The 17,242-nt window shown below is 44.2% G+C and overlaps 1 protein-coding gene across 2 annotated transcripts in view; it reads left to right on the top strand.

The window, feature by feature from the left end:
• The first annotated feature begins 8,961 nt into the window (after positions 1–8,961).
• The window catches only part of F13A1 (coagulation factor XIII A chain), a 63,839-nt gene continuing 55,558 nt past the window's right edge, over positions 8,962–17,242 (top strand). Inside the window, exons 1-2 of one of the 2 annotated variants that reach the window (XM_042806937.1) lie at positions 8,962–9,127; positions 13,896–14,044. In XM_042806937.1, the coding sequence (XP_042662871.1) occupies positions 13,897–14,044 (148 nt within the window). In that variant the 5' untranslated portion in view covers positions 8,962–9,127; position 13,896. Of the gene's footprint in view, positions 9,128–12,843; positions 12,941–13,895; positions 14,045–17,242 lie in introns of those variants that run through there. The other variant, XM_042806936.1, reaches the window with a different exon arrangement.

A 17,242-nucleotide genomic window follows, 5' to 3' on the forward strand; every position in this document is an offset into this window, starting at 1 on the left:
GCCTACTGTGGCTCCAAGGATAGCAGCCTGCTGAACTGCAGAGCTTTGCCACATGGCATGTGCTTTTGGGCAGGATTTTGTGCTGGCTGGCAGTGACACTGAACTATTGCAGTGGGGAAAAGCTAACAGTGGCAGCTGGAGTCAATGAATCCTACATCACCCTGGAACAGGGATGGGAATCCCAGAGCTCAGGGGGTTTTCATGATGGTCTGCTGCAATCTTGATGTGTGAGTGACTGGAGAAAATGAAAGCACATCTGAATGGGCTAAAGAATACATATGCACTGGATTTTTTTTTTTTTTTTTTTTTTTTGTGTTATAGTTAATTCAGTGCTTGCATATTAGGGTTTTTTTCCCCCATCTCTTTTTAAGGTTCAGTTGTTTTTCTGGGTAAGGAAATATGTGAGTGGTGTATATGGTTAGATGAATATCTACTATGATTCTGTGATTGTGTGCTGGACCTTTAAAAATAAAGTGTTCCCTAGGCTGTAGTCTAGGAGGGATTGCTATGCATCAATGCAAAATGGCCCTTACAGTGAGTTACACACTTGTTTTTCTCTCGTGTAGTTGCTATTTCTCTCCTTGCTTGTTTGATTTAATTTGAAACAAAGCTATTCTGGTTGTAGGCAATTTTGATTTAGATGTTCAGGAAATGGAATAGGATTAGGTCTGTGTAAAACCACTAAAGGAATCCTACAAGAACAACATGTTGCTTCACCCACCATACCATCAAAGCCAGGTTTGGTCAGGATGTCTCCTCTGTACCACCCTGACCTACCTGTTAGGAGGACAGATTCTGAACTAGATGATAATCCATGCTGATTTTCTTCCCCCTTGAAACTCCCTCCCTCCAAACTATGGTCCATGTATTATAACCAGCAGCTTGGTCTAGAAAGCTGAACAGATCTGCAGCTGTAAATCTCATATCTAAGTTCCTGATAATGAGATAATATCTAAGAAGCCACCAGTGTCTTTCATCCAGACCTACTGGATGAAAGTCTGAAATATCAGGGGTATATCTAGACCAGCTGTGGGTCGGATGCTTCTATTGCATATGTATTTTTGTCACTGAATAAGCTTGCTTGTGTTATAGTTTGGGAATAAGAGACTCAGCAGCCTCTAAACTGAACTCGGCCTCACAGAGTGCCTTCCTGGGGGGCTATTTTATTCTCTTTGTTGTACCTTCCTGTCAAATGTGATGGGAAATCAATGATGAATAGGAGGTCCTTAATCTCCATCGATACTTGTCCCTGCATGGTGTCAAAATCTGAGTTGGCTGTTTATTTTCTTATATTTTACATATGACTAAATTACTCAGGAAGGGGAGGGGAAAGAAGGAGGTTATTCGGGGTTGAAGTAAAAAATGAGAGAAAGGAAATTTGGCAGTGGTTCTCAACTGGAGCTGCTGGGAGGCCTCCAGAAGCCTGTCCCATACCTGGATCCCCTGAGCTTGTTGTCAGCTCTCATGCTTTGTTCTGTGCTCCTAGCAGGGTCTCGGGGGAACACAGCTGCTGCAGCTGCTCATAGACCAAAAGGTGACCTTTTGAGTAGCCGAGGAATGATGCATTATTTAGTGCGTTCTTGGCTAAAATGGAAATGAAATGATTTCGTGAGCAGAATGATTTGTTTGTCCTTTCACTTGGATGCATCCTCTCTGTACCACGTGGTAGTGTGGTGTGCACACCACTCCTCGTGATTTCTTCTGGGTAAAGACAGGTATTGCACTTTGAAAACTGCTGACTGATAACTAGAAAGAGCCTACTAGCCAAATGTAATAAACTTCAGTTTAAAGGTACTAAATTTGCAAAAAACAGCTTCTATTTAAAATACGTGTAGGAGTGAAAGCTTCCTGGTGAAGTGTATGTCTCTAGACTGTCAGCTGATACTGGTAAGTATCATAATCAGCTGTTATTTCAACATGAAGTATATTACTTCTTTCAATTAATCAAGAGTCTCTTGGAAGGTGTCATAGCAGGACATTCATTACGGGGATGCTTAATGAATAGAATGTTTGTCATTCACATAGACAGAGGCTTCAGCAACTGCCTCCCAGTGATCTGTGATAGCCAGGTACTTAAGCACTCTGCATATCCATTGGGTGAAGGAGGGGAGGCAGATGGGAACAATTTTTCACAATGTCTAACTTCATATTTCCTATGTGGTCTTCCAGGCAGAGATTCAAAGAACCTGAGGCTGGAGCCTACCTCTCCTGCTGACTGTGAATGAAGACTGAAGTATGTTCTGCTGCAAGTCCATCTGCTCTTGAGCTTTATAAATACCCTTAAAAAGATCTATCTAATAGTGTTTTTCTTTTGAAGTTTCCAACACCATTTATGAAGGCTTGAAAGTGGTGTTATTCACGTGTTTTAGATGAAGAGAGCTGAGTTGTCAAAGTAACAACTGATTTCAGGATGGCCAGCTATCTCCGAGAGATGAGCACATGGAGGGACCTGGGGGAAGATCCGGTGCTTACCAGGGATTTCACTGAGCTCAACAAGCCCTGAAACTTGGGAAGGAGAAGAAATCTGCACAAATGAAGAGGTAGCCAGCAGACCATGCTATCTCATTGGAGAACCCTGTGGTAAAAATTCTCCATAAAATTATAGATATCTGCTTCTATGGAATTATTTTTATTAGTAAAAGATTAGATAGGGTAACACAAGTAAATGGGGATTCTGTAAATGACTACAGATGTTTCAGTTGCCTGTTTGGCATCATATTAATTGTTACAAAAACCAACACAAGATGACAAAAACTACCATTTTTATACTCAGAAGTCACCCTGCCTTTAGAAAGAAGGGAATGAAACCCAGCTCTATGATTTCTAGGATCCTAGTTAATTAAAATAGACATGACTGGAGAAACATAAACACCTGGCAGTTTTCAAGACATTTCTCTGACATGTTCTTACTGACTCTGAGCCCTTATTCTCAGCCACAGTTGCCTGCTCATCCTCTTGCAGCACCCTTTAAACCAGCCTCCCCTGAAAGATCCAGCAGACAGGGTTTGAGAGAAGATCTGAGCACAAGCTGGTAAGCACTCACTGCAGGGAGCTCCAAGTGCTGTGGAATTTAGTCAAACAGCAAAGTACAAGCTTCTACTATGACTCATCTGGTGTAAAACTAGTGCTAAGTATTGTACATAATTAAGACAACATTATTACAGTGAGATAGCACTTCTTTTTTTGGCATGGTTAAAGTCTTGAAAAGGTGTAATGTTTTCAGCCTTCGGAGCTGTGAAGAAGAGTTCTGATGTGAGTTCATTCTAAAAGATATCATGGCTACAGTGAGTTTAGATCATAATTTGTGTTATTCCTGAAGCTCTGCATGTATATTTCAGTCACCTTCATGAAAGGCTGTGTTTTTTGTGAGAATAAACACAACCTTAAAGTAGTATTCATTAGATAAGACTCGTAACAATGGCCTCTCTAGACATTCTGAGGATTTGCTGATTTTTATGCCCACAAATCACATATTTTATTTTGAGCTACATTTCTGAAAGAGATACTATTGTTACTTCAAGTAACAGACAAGAAAAAATTGAATGCAGCAGAAAATGTTGGCAACAGTGGTGTCAGAGAGCTATAGATTCAACATTTGAACACCAACTGTCAGCCGGTACAGAACAGAAATATTAGTCAGTCCTACCTATGGGAAAAGTTAAAGCAGTAGGTCGTTACAGTTTGCCTACTTGCCCCAACTTTTTTCTTCAGATGTCCACAAATCAACTTTGCTTTTTATGAATGCATGTTCTTGATTAAAATTTATTGTGGTATAATTCAAACAAATTCATCATACTCGTTGCTCAAAAGCCATTTATTCAGGTTACTAGCTTCTCATTATCCTTAACTAGTAACTGCTCTTTATGGTGTTATCATAATGTTTCTGTTCATTGATTAGCTGTCTGACTTGAAAGCAAGAGGTGGGAAGTCAGATTGCAAGATGATGACACGAACCATTTTAACAGACAGGACTTTGAATGAACCCATTTCTATCTGTGTATTCCAGTGGATGCCTTTGAAGCATGTTTATGCTCTTACTTGAAAATACATTGGTTACTGCTTCAACTTAACATTACCACCATTTTTCTTATAGTTTCCTAACATGTTGCTTGTACTCCATTTTCACGCACGTCTCCAAGGAATCCTCCAACTAAATTACAGGGACTACAGAGTTTCAAGAGGAATCCCAGGCAAACAAGGCATTTGGGTTGAGATATCTGAGCCACAGCCAGAGTGAGCCCATTCTTTTTGTATGAGTTGAACAAACTATAATTTTTTACAAGTCTGAAGATTAAGAATTCAAAGGGCCTGTCTGAGAAAATGATCATTTAGTATAAAAGATAGATCAATTCCTGTTTGTTTGCACTGCTGTTTTTCAGATGAGTTTCCAATCTATTAGTGAAGTAGTAAATGCTCCCCCAGCAACCAACTATTGATGTTTTAAGAGGAAATCAAAAGCAGTGTAAGGTTGTTGAAGAAAATGGCTTGAAAGAAAAAAGAATGAAAGATCATACCATTCCTACAATAGCTGCAAAAGTTTGTGAAGATTACAGCCAAGAGAGAGATGGGCCAGAGAGAGATCAAGGAGAAGATACCTGCCTGCAGAGCTTTGTCCTAGCGTGCCTTCTTGCAGGTTTACAGCCTAAAACTTTGTAGAGGTTGATCTGTTAGGGGCACACAACCAGAGCTGGAGTTGCAGGAGAGGATGGATAAGCCTCCAGTGGAGAGGGCATCTGTTGACCGTGGTTATTACCTTGGACTTTGTACAGCTTTGACAGGATTTAGACAGCTTCTGGACACGTGAGAGAAATACTGCACGTGCCCATTCTTCCTAACAGAGGGCTTTAACACTAGCTGAAGAGCCAAGGACCTTCCTGTGGGTGCGTGCTGGAGTTGCCCTCCTGATGCAGTGTCCCTCAGCTGATCTGACTTTTATTTTACTCCAACCTGGAGCTCACTACTAGCACAAAGGGAAAAGTATTTATATTCCACTGTTCACAATGACAGTAATCTTGTGGATGCAGCACAGCACTATAGAAAGAGACAGGTATATGGAGCATTTAGATAGCATTAACTTCTTCTTACATTGTCCTTTTTTTGGGCCACACTGAGGCGCAGAATCACGACTTTACAACCAGTAAGGTTATAAAGTAGTTGTGTTTATTCAGCGCTGGGCGCACGGGGGAATAATCTCCCAAATGCACGTGCGCTTAGAGCCACAAGCGGCTCCTTTTTATTACATAGAATGTTACATACGTATCACAATTCCGGGAATAGGGAGGGAATATTACAATTAGTTCTGAGAAATCCTTGACATATACCCCACAGAAAGCATCCCCCCCCCCCCGGCGCCGACCCTCCCCAAGCAACTCCCATGTTAACAGATAAACGGCATGTCTTAACAAAACACAGGGCATGTCCCAGCAAACAGAGGGCGTGTCCCAACAAGCACAAGGCTTGTCCCACCAAACAGTCTTACCAGAGAAAGGTCATGTCTCAACCCCCAGGTGCAATGTTTCCTGAGGGTGGGGGGACCATCTGGTTAATGTTTCCTTAGATCAAACTGCAAAAGGTTATAGTGGGAATAGCAAAGGAAAGAACTTACAGACTTCACAAAAATCAAATCCTACAGCTCTTGCTGGACGGGCATATTTGGCACACATCTGTGATTACGGATTTACTTTTAAATTGCTTTTGAACTTCATCTGGATAATGATACACCCTTTCAATTTCCTTTCTCCCTCCTGAACATCTGCCATTAACAAACCAACCAGTTGTGATGTTTTACAATCCACACTTGAACCTACTTCTCAAAACATTGCACACTTCCTTAAATAAGCAATTACTCATCTCATTTGCACAAAGATAAGGTCAGCCTTGGGACTGAAAGACAGGTCAACAACCCACTTTGACAACCGTCTTTGAAACCAGTCAAGCAGCAGTTGCACTAGAGACTGTTAAACTGCAACATCATGCTGCAGAAACGCAATATCAACAGGCAGCTTAAGTGTTTCTGTACAAACAGATATTATACAGACTTGATTTGGTTGAGCTAAGCCCATTACAGAATTCACGCATATGCCTAAAGATGGAATTACTTACATGACTGAAGTTAAGATGTGCTTAAGTGTTTTGTTGTGTATGGGCCTACACACTACATCTGTGTTTGTATTAAGAGGGAAAGCTGTTCTACAAGACATTCAGGCATTTTAAAATGTATTTTTGTTCTGAACTGGAACAGGAAGTTTTACCCTGAAATGAAATTTAGGAAATCTTTAATTCCAGAAATCTTGTAACTGAGCGTGCTTGAAACATTGTGTGTCAGTAATGTTGAAACGCTTTGTGACATTAAGATTGAAACATTGCATGTCCACATATGTTACTAAATTAATTAGAACCAACTGTCAACTAAGCATGCTGGGATTGCCTGGGTTGTGTATTACCCACCCTCTGCATGCAGGAAGAGCTCTGGTCTGATCTAGTTTCTTGGCTGAGGTGTAATGCTTCATGAACACTGTTGTTCAGCCCAGCACTAAAACAAGGATATTCATCTGTTCATGATATAGAGCTGGACCTGCTAAACCCTGCTCAGCCAAATCGCTTTATGTAGGGACATCTCAAGCATCTTGGACCAGGTCTTTGACACAAGTGCTTCAGGGGCACAGGGTGCAGACTCTGTGTTTGTGCTTGTAGGTGTTTTGGGTCTTTCTTAGGTTATCAGTTTTGGCCTGGATGTATCCAAGATGACTTCACACTGTCCAGATGCCATGGTAGTTTTGGCACAACACAAATGGATGTTTACATCTAGTGCTGTGTGAGTGCTGATAAGTAAGCCCTTCTGGAGCTGAGAGCTGCAGCTCTGCAGCAGTCAGTCTGGGTGCAAGACGGAGCTGCAGCTACTTAAACTCAAGCTGGGTCTTTGCAGAAACTTTAAGGTTCCCTTCCCCGAGTTCCCCAAGCCTGTCCTGCCATAGACATCCCAGGACCTGGGGACTGCAGCCTGGCTACAAACTTAAAAGCTTAAATGACCAAATCAAAACTAAGCATGTTTTGGTAACTTCTTGCTAATTGTTTTACCATAATCAATTGTCATTTTCTTGAAAATGTTTCAGTGTTGTGGAATCAGCATTCACTCTGAGGAGACTGATGCATTGGAAAAACTTGAAGCAGCTCTGTGAGTATATAGCAAGAATGATAGACAAAGTCTTACCAGACTGAATATATTGTTTGCTCTGCCTGTCTCTAGATACAATGGCTGTCCAAAGGAGGAGTAGATACCTGTCAATAGTCTCTGAAAGGGGATCATGCAAATAATCTGTTTCCCCTGCTCTTCAAGTTACAGTCCCTCTTCTCAGTGCCATTGCCTGATGGACCAAGTAGGGTTGATCCCTTGGCCAAGAGCTTCTCTTTGGGTATGTGGGGTTAAAACAACAAAATGGTACTGAAGTGGTTGCTTTAGAAAAGTCTCTTTCTTTGGCCCATATATACAGCACGTGTGGTGAAATTTATTCTGACAAATGTTTTATCTAAACTGGCTTTTCCTGCTTAAATTTCTGGGTAGTTATGACTTCACTTTGTTGTCCTGTTCTTTTCTTTTGGGGTTGAAATAAAAATGTAAGGTCCATAGCCTTGTATCTCTATCAGCTTCTGGGTCAGCTGGCCAAAGCAGAGAAGTTGTCCAATTTCATTTTTGAGAGGTGTTCTTTCATCTCTTAAGTCCTCAACTCCAGCAAACTTAGATGGAGCCTGTGAATATCATCTCTTACAAAAGGCCTCTTTGCCCTAGCTTGGCTTCTCTCTCACTCTTTCCATAAGAAGCTAGGGCAGCCCCTAGTACCCAACCGAGTGCTTTGGATTCCGATGTCAGTAAGAATAGGAGTGAGAGCCTGAACTGTATGTTCATGACAGACAATACAATTGTTTTCTTATTTTGCTGCAGTTACTACATGTACAGTTATATTTCTGTCTGAGGAAGCAAAACGCCTTCACAGATGAGTACGAAAAGATGCATGTGTTTTCCCAAGTCTGAACTCATGAGCTTGTATGTACTTTACTGTAAGCTGACACTTATTGTAAGGAATATATTTTACATAATTGAGAGTGGCAGCCACATATTCTGAGAGAAAAAAAGCATATTGAACTGTATACTGTGTATCACTGATAGTGATTTGCAGCACTATTTTCCATAAAAGTAAAGGATAATTTAGCACTTGAAAGCCAGGCCTCAAAACCAAAATAAATTCCTTTTCTTTTTCTGTGCCTAGGCTAGGATTCATCTCACCTCACTATAGACATTGGCAGTGTAGACACATATGGTGGGACCCATCACCCAAGATCCCTTTGCAGTCAATACAGGGAACAGGCACTTTTAGGCCATGATTCATCTGACCTATTTACATGTCTGCTGTAGGAGGAGATGAATCACTGCCTAGACTAGATCTGTGCGGAGGATAAAGAGAGCCTGAGATGGCCAGCTCAGATGTAGATGCCTATACAAATCTACAGTTTGAATTTAGACTTGCAGTTTGGAACAACAGTTTTTCAGAGAAGAGTTGAATTTCCTAAGCCACATATATATATATGGATATGGGGTTTTTTATTCCTGCAACAGAAACATTTGCAACAATATTTTTTTAAAACTGGCCCTATATCCCCTTATTCAAATGCCCCACCATCTGAAGAGCTGCCATTTTATCTCTCTCAGCCTCTGCCCCTCTTTCACACATACAGACGTGTACACATGCCGTGTTTCAGAGCTGGGCCTTCTGAATTTTCAACATTAACTTAAATATACTCCTCTGTGTGTGGTAGCCAGAGCTGTTACATGTAGACAGATATATTAACAGGTTTTGTTTTTTTACAAAACCCAAAGCAAAATATGCAAACAAAACCACCAAATGAACATTTCTGATATTTGCTTCTGTTTAAAAATAACATTTTTTTACTCATGTTTTCTGCTAGAATCTGCTCTACTCTGCCTGCAGCCTTGGTGAGGCAGGGCATTGTAGGAAGAGGAACATCAGTTTCTGGGAGACAAGTACTGATGCAGAGGAAGGGGAAAGACAGACTTCAGCATCTAAGAAAGTGTGCAAGTTCCCGAGTGAAGCTCTGAGAAGACAAGAGGGAGGTAATGTTGTATTATTATGTATAGAAGACCAGAGTTGAAAGAGTCTGGCTTATGAGGAGTGCGGATGATGTCCTCACAGGTACACTTGTGCACATGCTGTAGTATAATGTCCCCGTGCATCTGAACATCTATCTAGACTGTAAATGGCACGTGCGTAATATTTAAAAAAAGGAAGAAAGCAAGTCACCCTGTTCTTTACAATGCTTAGCTGCTGCTGGGTTTTTGGTGTAGCTACAGTAGTGGTAGGCAAAATATCTCTCCCATCCAGCCGTTGGCACACAGCACAGCAACCCATTTATGTGAGCACCTGGTTGATCAGTTTGCTTGTGACGGATCTTGGCACGTCCTCTCCTCTGGCTGTAAAGCTTTACTGACTCTTGTGTTTTGTGAGATTTTTTTTCCCCACCATCTCTTATCTGGCACGAGAGGACTTGGAACAGAGCAACACTGGCTCTGGCGACAACAGGAAACTGCATTTTGGATAATCCTTTACAGTGCAAGCTTTGCAGCCATCTAAAGGCTTTTCTGCAGGGATCGGGAGGAAGGGCTGTCCATCATCCCAAGTCCACTGCACTGGGAAGGGTGCCCATGACCACAAAGGCCTTTGGCAAAGGCCACAAGCATCTGAAGGCTGCCTCTGAGAAATGGGCATGGGTTCACGGTTCCCCACAGGGTACAGTGCAGAACTGGCTTCAGGAAGAGAGAGTGCTCTTTCACTGGTCATCCCAGTGCATCATTAATTAAATATAAGGCCCAACTGGAAGACCAGGGTTTCGTGTTCTCTGTGCCCCCTCCCGCCTCAGCCCTGATGTCAGTAGTTTCAAACCATGGAAGTTAAACTAAGGCCAGTGCAGTCCAATAGGCAAGGGAGAGAAAATGCTAAGAAGTTAAGGTAATGAGAAAATACCTGCCATTTGGAGCTGTCATAAGCACGAATTTACATCACTCCCCACAAAATAAATAAATTACAGACTGTGGAACGTTACTCTCCCTGGATGCAAAACCCTGCTCCTGCCGCTACTGCCCAAAATTTTGGCCTCTCTGCGCGATTGTTGGCTTCTGCCGAAAGCCCCGGAGAGATGAGCATGGGCGCGGGGAGACATCTGCAACCGCTGGCTGTCGGAGCGCAACGGCTGTAGTGGGATCTGTTCGGCTTCATCTGCTCGCTCTCTTCCTCCCTCTGACGGAAAGTTTTCCTCCCGGCTCTGACAGCACCGCAGCCACTTGGGGAAGCACATGACTTCCTCAGGAGACGGCGTTTCTTATTTGTATTGCAGGCCTCCAGCAGGCATGGCACGGAGGCAATATTTATGTCAGTTTTTGTAACGTCGTTGCAGCAGCTGCAATTCTGAGAACTGGAGCGCTGGCTGGAAGTGGAGAGAGAGGCGAAAAGCACACTGTGTGTCTTGGTTTGGGCTGAAATAGAGTTAATATTCCTTTTCAGGGACTAGATGAGTGCTGTGTTTTGGATTTAGCTTTGGGTTTGGTATGAGAAGAACGCTGGTAGCACACTGATGTTTTCAGCTGCTACCGAGACTTCAAGGACTCTCCGATTCCCCATGTCCTGCCCGTGCGCAAGGGCACAGGGAGCAGGGAGGGAGCACGGCCACAGCACCAGACCCTAATTGGCCAGTGAAATATTCCATATCATGGAACGTCATGCTCACTATATAGAGGAGGGGTGGTTGGGAAGGAGCTCTCTCGATTCTGGGATTGTGATTGTGGGATCTTGGTATCTCGGGGTTGCTCGGCAGGAACGGGCTGGGGATTGGTTAGCGGGTGGTGAGCAATTATGTTGTGCATTGCCTGTTTATATATTTCTTTTTGTTTTCCCCCTATCATTGTCATTGTTCTCATTTTATTGCCATTATTAAACTGTTTCTATCTCAGCCTGTGAGTCTTCCTTCACCCCTCTAATTCCCTCCCCCATTCCCAGGTGGGGAGGGGGCAGGGAGGGTGACCAGCTGCGGGGGTTGGTTGCCAACCAGGCCCAAACCATGACACCATGTCATGTAGAAATCAGGGTGGAAGGGGGACGGGAAAAAACAAAAAAAAAAAAAAAAGAAAGAAATTCAGCAACCAGCCTCCTCCCCCAGAAAGCTCGTTGTGTTCCCGGGTGCCAGGGGTGCCGCTTGCCCTCCAGATGGTTACCGCAGGGCCCATCTGTGTGAAAGCGAGTCAATGGGAATCGCAGCTCAGGATGCCAGCGACAGGACCAGATTTGTCCCCGCAGGGTGCTTGCCCTCCTGGGGGAGCAGGGCAGGGGACGGGGAGTCCCCCGGCTTGGTGGCTTTCTGTGCTGCACGCCTAACAGCCTGCTGGGGGAGGTGGGAGAGAGCTCCAGCCCTTTGGCTACGGGGCAGCGTAGCACAACGCTCGTGCGCGGGTAGCGAGGCTGCCCCCGAAACCACTGCAGCCTGGTCCTGTGCCTCGGCAATCAGCCCTGGCAGGCTCGTTAGCCTGGCTACAATGCCGTGCTGGTGCGGCCGGTGCTGCTCCCAGGTCCTCAGCTGGCATCTCTGCCCCACGCTGTGCAGCTGCCCTGGCTCATGTTGGAGCTACCTCGCTGTGCCTGGGAAATCCCCGGGGAGCTAGGATGGGGGTCTTGACTTCCAGATGATTTACTTGCTGCTTCCCATTACAGGAATGTGACCCGATTTTTTCCTCTTTTACCTCCTGGCTTGATTTCAAAGGTGTTAAGCCAGCAGAGGTTTGAGGCTTCACTAAGGCTGTAAGCCTGGAAGTCATAGTGGGCTGAAAGAGAATGGAGTTCTCTTCACTGTGTCTTCTCACTCCCTCTACCCTGCAACTGAGGCAAATAAGCGCCCATGGCAGGTCCCATGCATGCAAGGGAGGCTCTCCAGTGCCCGTGGGTGCTCTTAGTAGGTGACTTATACCTCTGCTGCCAAACAGCAGCGGCTGGCAGGACAGCGGGTCTGAATTCTTCCCTGTACACTAATTTTTCTCCATGTAACTCCACTGGTCTGTGAAGTTATGTCTGACAGAATAGGTGTCACACAGTCCCCAGTTATCTTAGAGCTTGGTAGAACTGAACAAAGTTGACATAGAACTAAAATACTTTCACCAGGTACTGCCCCAGCCCCTGGTTGTTAGGTGATGCACATTCTATCATGAAGCTGAATGTCTTTTGACCCACACATAGCTCTGGTACAAAATACCACTCTCCTGAAATGCAGAGAGTCTCAAGAAAAAGGTCCTCTCCCCTGGGCCACCAACAAGCTCTCCTTGTCCACATGCCCAACAGTCCTCTGAAAAGATTACTGTGAGGCACCAGGCAGGGGAACTGTTGCTGTGTCTTCCTGGGATTACCCTGAGAACGAGCATCTGAGGCTGCATTACAGGCAGCCTGAGGTAGAGATGCCATTAAAGACTGGCAACATGGTGAGCATGGCTCCTTGGGCTGTCGCCCTCAGAAAATGCCCTCCAGTCTCTCACTTCTTATGCCCTTGTTCCATCAGCAGTTCTACACTGCCTCACTAAGAACTGAAACTTTAGTGCCTAAGATGTCTCCTTAGCCCAAGCACCCTGAAATACTCCTGGTGAGCAGGGTTGGGGTAGGACAAGCAGGGAGAGGGAGGGAGTAAGCATAGACGTGCCAGCAGTGGTGGCAGATCCTCAGAGGTGGTGTGGGGAGGGCTTGGCAACCCTTTCAGCACTGTCCTATTGCAACAGGAGGGAGGAGAATATATAGAGGATACTTAAAAGCCCCCAACATTTTCCAGGTTTCTATTGCACTTCAGAAATTCTGCAAGGGAGAAGAAAAAAAAAAAAAAAAGACTATCTGAAAAGAAGGTACCCTTGCTAACTAAAAAATCTTCCTTTAAGAGCTTATTGCTATTAAATAATTGCTGCATTTTGAACTGTTGTTTTCAGGAGCTTTGGGAAGAAGTTGTGTTCTCAGCCATGAATATTTTCTTAGGATGGCATGGCTTTTTCATTGCTACATGCTTATACTGAAATAGATGTGAGAGCAGTTTTGACTAGCTGAAAGAGAAGTCTCTGATCAGCCTACATCTGAGATTTCCCTTAGGGATTTTAATTTGAGAGAAATAAGTGGATAAGTGCCTTTTTTTTTTTTTTTTTTTTCCCCTTTTTTTCCCTTCCCTCACCTTTCTTTCTCTTTCTCTCTCTCCCTCTCTATTTCTCAAGAGCAGATTGTCTGGGTACAGGAGTTAGCCCTTTAGATATTGGGTGTTTGTGTGCATAAGGACAAAAATACAATTCTCTAGTAATCATACAGACTGTTGTAGGCTGTAGTATTTGGGATGATTGCAGTACAACTCAGAATGTAATTTTTATTTGAGGGATGTAGTGTGTGATGCACTTTCTGGAAATATAATTTGCTATTTTTACTATTTTGTATTCAGTAATACTGTTTTGGAGGATGGGAGAGAATGATTTTCCAGTTCTTTTACCTGGAACTCCTTAATACTTTTAATGCCCTGCTTCTCCTAGGCAAACATTTCTGTGTTAGGCTTCCCTCTCCTTCTCCTGTCACCCTTCTTCTCTTATTTGTGTGTTTTGACAAACACAAAATGCCTTCCAATCCTTAGAGAGCTGTATTCCATCATTAGACTGATGTTTTCTGCCTCACAGTTTTTTATTTATGTGAGTCTAAACATGTGTAGCTCACTGGCACCCCACACTGCTTTTGGTTTCTCCCATCTTACATGTGTCATGCTGGCTCTTGTTTGCTTTTTCCTTACATCTTTATTTCTTTCTTGATATTACAATATTTTTAATACAGGATGTCTGAAACAACGAGCACCAACGAGGAGAAGAAACCTCCTCTGAATGGGAGAAGAGCCCTCCCATTAAACAACTCTAATGAGGAAGAAAATGAGGTCCCTGAGATGGAGGCATTTGGATTGCTACCTAGGGGATTTAATCCAAAAGGTACAGTGTACAATTAAGTCATGAGTTTATTTTTACATCTTCCATACTCACCTCTGCCCAGGTCTGTGAATTAAAACCAAACCTCTTTTTCCCTTACATGTTTTGATCTCAGATAGGTTTTATTGCTGCTCATGAGAAAACTTAGTAAAAACACCCATGTGCATGGAAATGTTTCCACATTTTATGGATAGGGAAAGTGGGGAGTGGAGAAACTGAGTGACAAATTTTCAGCATGAACTGAGGGAGTGGTTAAAAAAAGGCAATAGTGGGTTTTCCCAGCTTCATCACAATCACAGAGTCACTTTAGGACCTGCTGACTTCAGGCATGGCTGTGACAGCACTGGGGTGAAGGGGGCAGGAGGAGCCTGCCCTCTTAATAGCCCTTCTGGTTTGTACAGCCTTAAACTGACTGAAACTACTGCAAAAAGCTGACTGGCAGGGAAGCCTTTTACTAGGTATTTAGGTCATTCAGAAAAATGAATGTGAAACTGAAAGGAATCCCCATATTTTTAATTATTTTCCTGTGAAAAGTGTTTCAATTGTTTGGATGGGGAGACAAAGCAATATCATGGTAGGGGATGGGCAAATCAAACCATATTCTCAGTGCCAACTCTTTGGAGCGAACCTGAAAAAAAAAAAATAGGTAAGATTTGGTTTAAAGGAGATCAGGATTGGCTCCTGTCATCAACCAAATGACATTAATTTTTTGGCTTATTTGAAATGAACAGTGGAACTTGTTGAACGTGGCAGCTCAGGGTAGCCAGATGTAATAATACTTAATGTTTGTATGGGACTTTTCATCCAGGGTTGAAAGAGTGCTTTAAAAATGTGCACAAGCATTAATTATTGCATTTTACACATTGGGAAACAGGAAAAGAGGTTTTAAGTGAGAAGTTCAAATTTTTATTGCAAAGCATTATTTCTGTAATCCTAGTCATATGCCTTAACAAAACGTCCTCCTCATTTTAATACACATATTTCTTTAAAAAGCATTTATTTTAAAAAATGCCTGAGCAAACTAACTGACATGTTAAGACTGTAGAAATTTTGCTTGAACCTTTTCAAACAACCGTGTAGCTCTGGGGCAAGTATGTGTGTTTAGATTGTCAAATGTAATGCAATACAGGTCCTGACTAGACATCATTTCAAACCCAGTATGCTCAGGGAAGCTGGAGATGTGTAAGAGTGTGGGATATCTTAGAAGGAATCCAGCCTGTAGCTAAAGCCCACCAGTACCAGGAGAAAGATTCCTAATGCTTTTTGATATGCTTCACATCAGGCTCTGAATAAAGTGCAGTGCTGGTGGGTGGGAGCCTCTTGCTTTTCAGAAACGTAATGGAAACAGGAATGTGAGATCAGGTGAGTTGAAGCAGCCAACGTGTGCTTAAGGTGATGCTGCTGGTAAGAAAAACAGCCCTTGTCCAAAGCAAGAGTTTGTGTGGCCATAGGATAAACTGGCTACAGGACTGGTGTGGATGAAAAATAAATGTATGTATAGCAGCAAAGCTCTTTTTGTACAGCTGGATCAGCTCTGCTGTGCAGTTCAGCTCTGCAATCCTTGTAGCAGCAACACGCAAGGGGTGACCTCATGGGAAGGGACTGCAGCAGCGTTCCTGTTTCAGTGCACATCAGCTGTGATCTAAGCCTGGGATACCAGCTGATGTAAATGTGTTCCCTGGACACTCTTTTGGGGTAGGATGCTTAAATCACCTGTCAGACCACGTGAGAGGTTTATAGCCCAGTGGAGCTCAGACTGGGGCTTGTGTTCAGGAGCTGAGCCTGCCCAGAGCACTCAGTGTCATGCTTGGGGCATAAAGTGAGAGGCTGCAGGCAGAGCAGGAGCAGCAGGGTAGGAGGGGGCTCCAGCAGCTACAAGCACATCCTTGCAGAGGACTGCTTGTGCCACCTCCTTCCCCTTCTGCACACCTCTACACTTCGGGGCTGTCCGAATTTTTTTGTAGTTGTTCCCACATTTCGTTGCCATAACATACTGAAAAAAGCACACAAACATCTTTATCTCTGCTGCTACAACCGAGGTGTTTTCTAGCCTTTGGGGTAGGCTTGGACACCTGCTATAAACATCTAAATGTCAGTGTCTTCACCTGTGTCAGTTCACAGTCAACACAGAGCCATGCAGCGAGTGGAGGTGAGGGCGCAGGCTGTCCGCTGAGGCAGTGGATGTCACTGCCAGGGTGATCTCTACCCTTCTCTCAGCTCCACTGGCTGCAGCAACCAGCCACCAACTAGCCGTAATAAGAGGTTACATACCAGGCTCACATCATTTAGATACCTAAATTTAACTGAGTCCTGCCCTTGATCTGCACAGTGTAGGTGTCTACAGCTGAGCTAGTCACCCTCGTTTCCCTTGACAGGCAACAGAGAGAAACAGGCATTTTTAGGGTGTGATTCATTTGACCTATTTTAGCTACTACTCTAGGATGAGGTAAAACCCTATGCTTGACTAGCTCTCTGCTGACACCCACTTCTACTCCGCTGAATCACAGCCGGAGCGAGCGGCAGAGGCTGCCAGGGACGGCTGCCTCCCCAGCCCGGCCAGTGGGCTGCCTGCTGCCGGAGCCCGGCTTGTTTGCGGGAGGAGATGCTCAGTGAGGAGGACACGCAGCCCCCGAGTGCTTCTTCAGCAAGAAGCCTGAGTCTCCGTGAACACGCCCGTGCTGTGTCCTCCCCCCTGGCTCTTCCTAGCCAGCTCATCTCGCCCCAATGTGCTGCGAGTGGGCCTGGCGTTTACAGCCGCTCGGTGGGAGGACGCAGCCCCGCGGCCTCACGGTCTGCAAGCTCCCCACGCACCCTCCTTTGCAACGTTTGGTGGCTCGCCAGGGAATCGTGCTTTCCCTGTTAGCAGAGTGACAGGTACCTCCTTTGGAAACTCGCTATTCGGTTTGTAATCCAGAGCCCTTTCTCTCCACTCCTTCCAGAAAACCTGATGTTTGAAAGCTATTCTTGTTATTCGAAAAACAGCTCAAGCTTGTGTTCATTTATTTCCATGCAAGCTCAACATTGCAAAAGCTTTCAGAAAGCATCAGACTGCTGCCTCTGGTGCAGCAAACTTGCTTGCATTAAACAGCAGACCAGGTTAGGGGCAAACCATGGAATAGACCTGGCTTCAAAGGTGGCCTGATGACCATCCATCCCTCCCAAACTGATGAGCAGTGACATGCGCATCGCCTAGAGCCTTCC

The sequence above is a fragment of the Tyto alba genome, unplaced genomic scaffold (genome assembly GCF_018691265.1).
Source record: "Tyto alba isolate M040663 unplaced genomic scaffold, T.alba_DEE_v4.0 Super-Scaffold_48, whole genome shotgun sequence".
Lineage (NCBI taxonomy): Eukaryota > Metazoa > Chordata > Aves > Strigiformes > Tytonidae > Tyto > Tyto alba.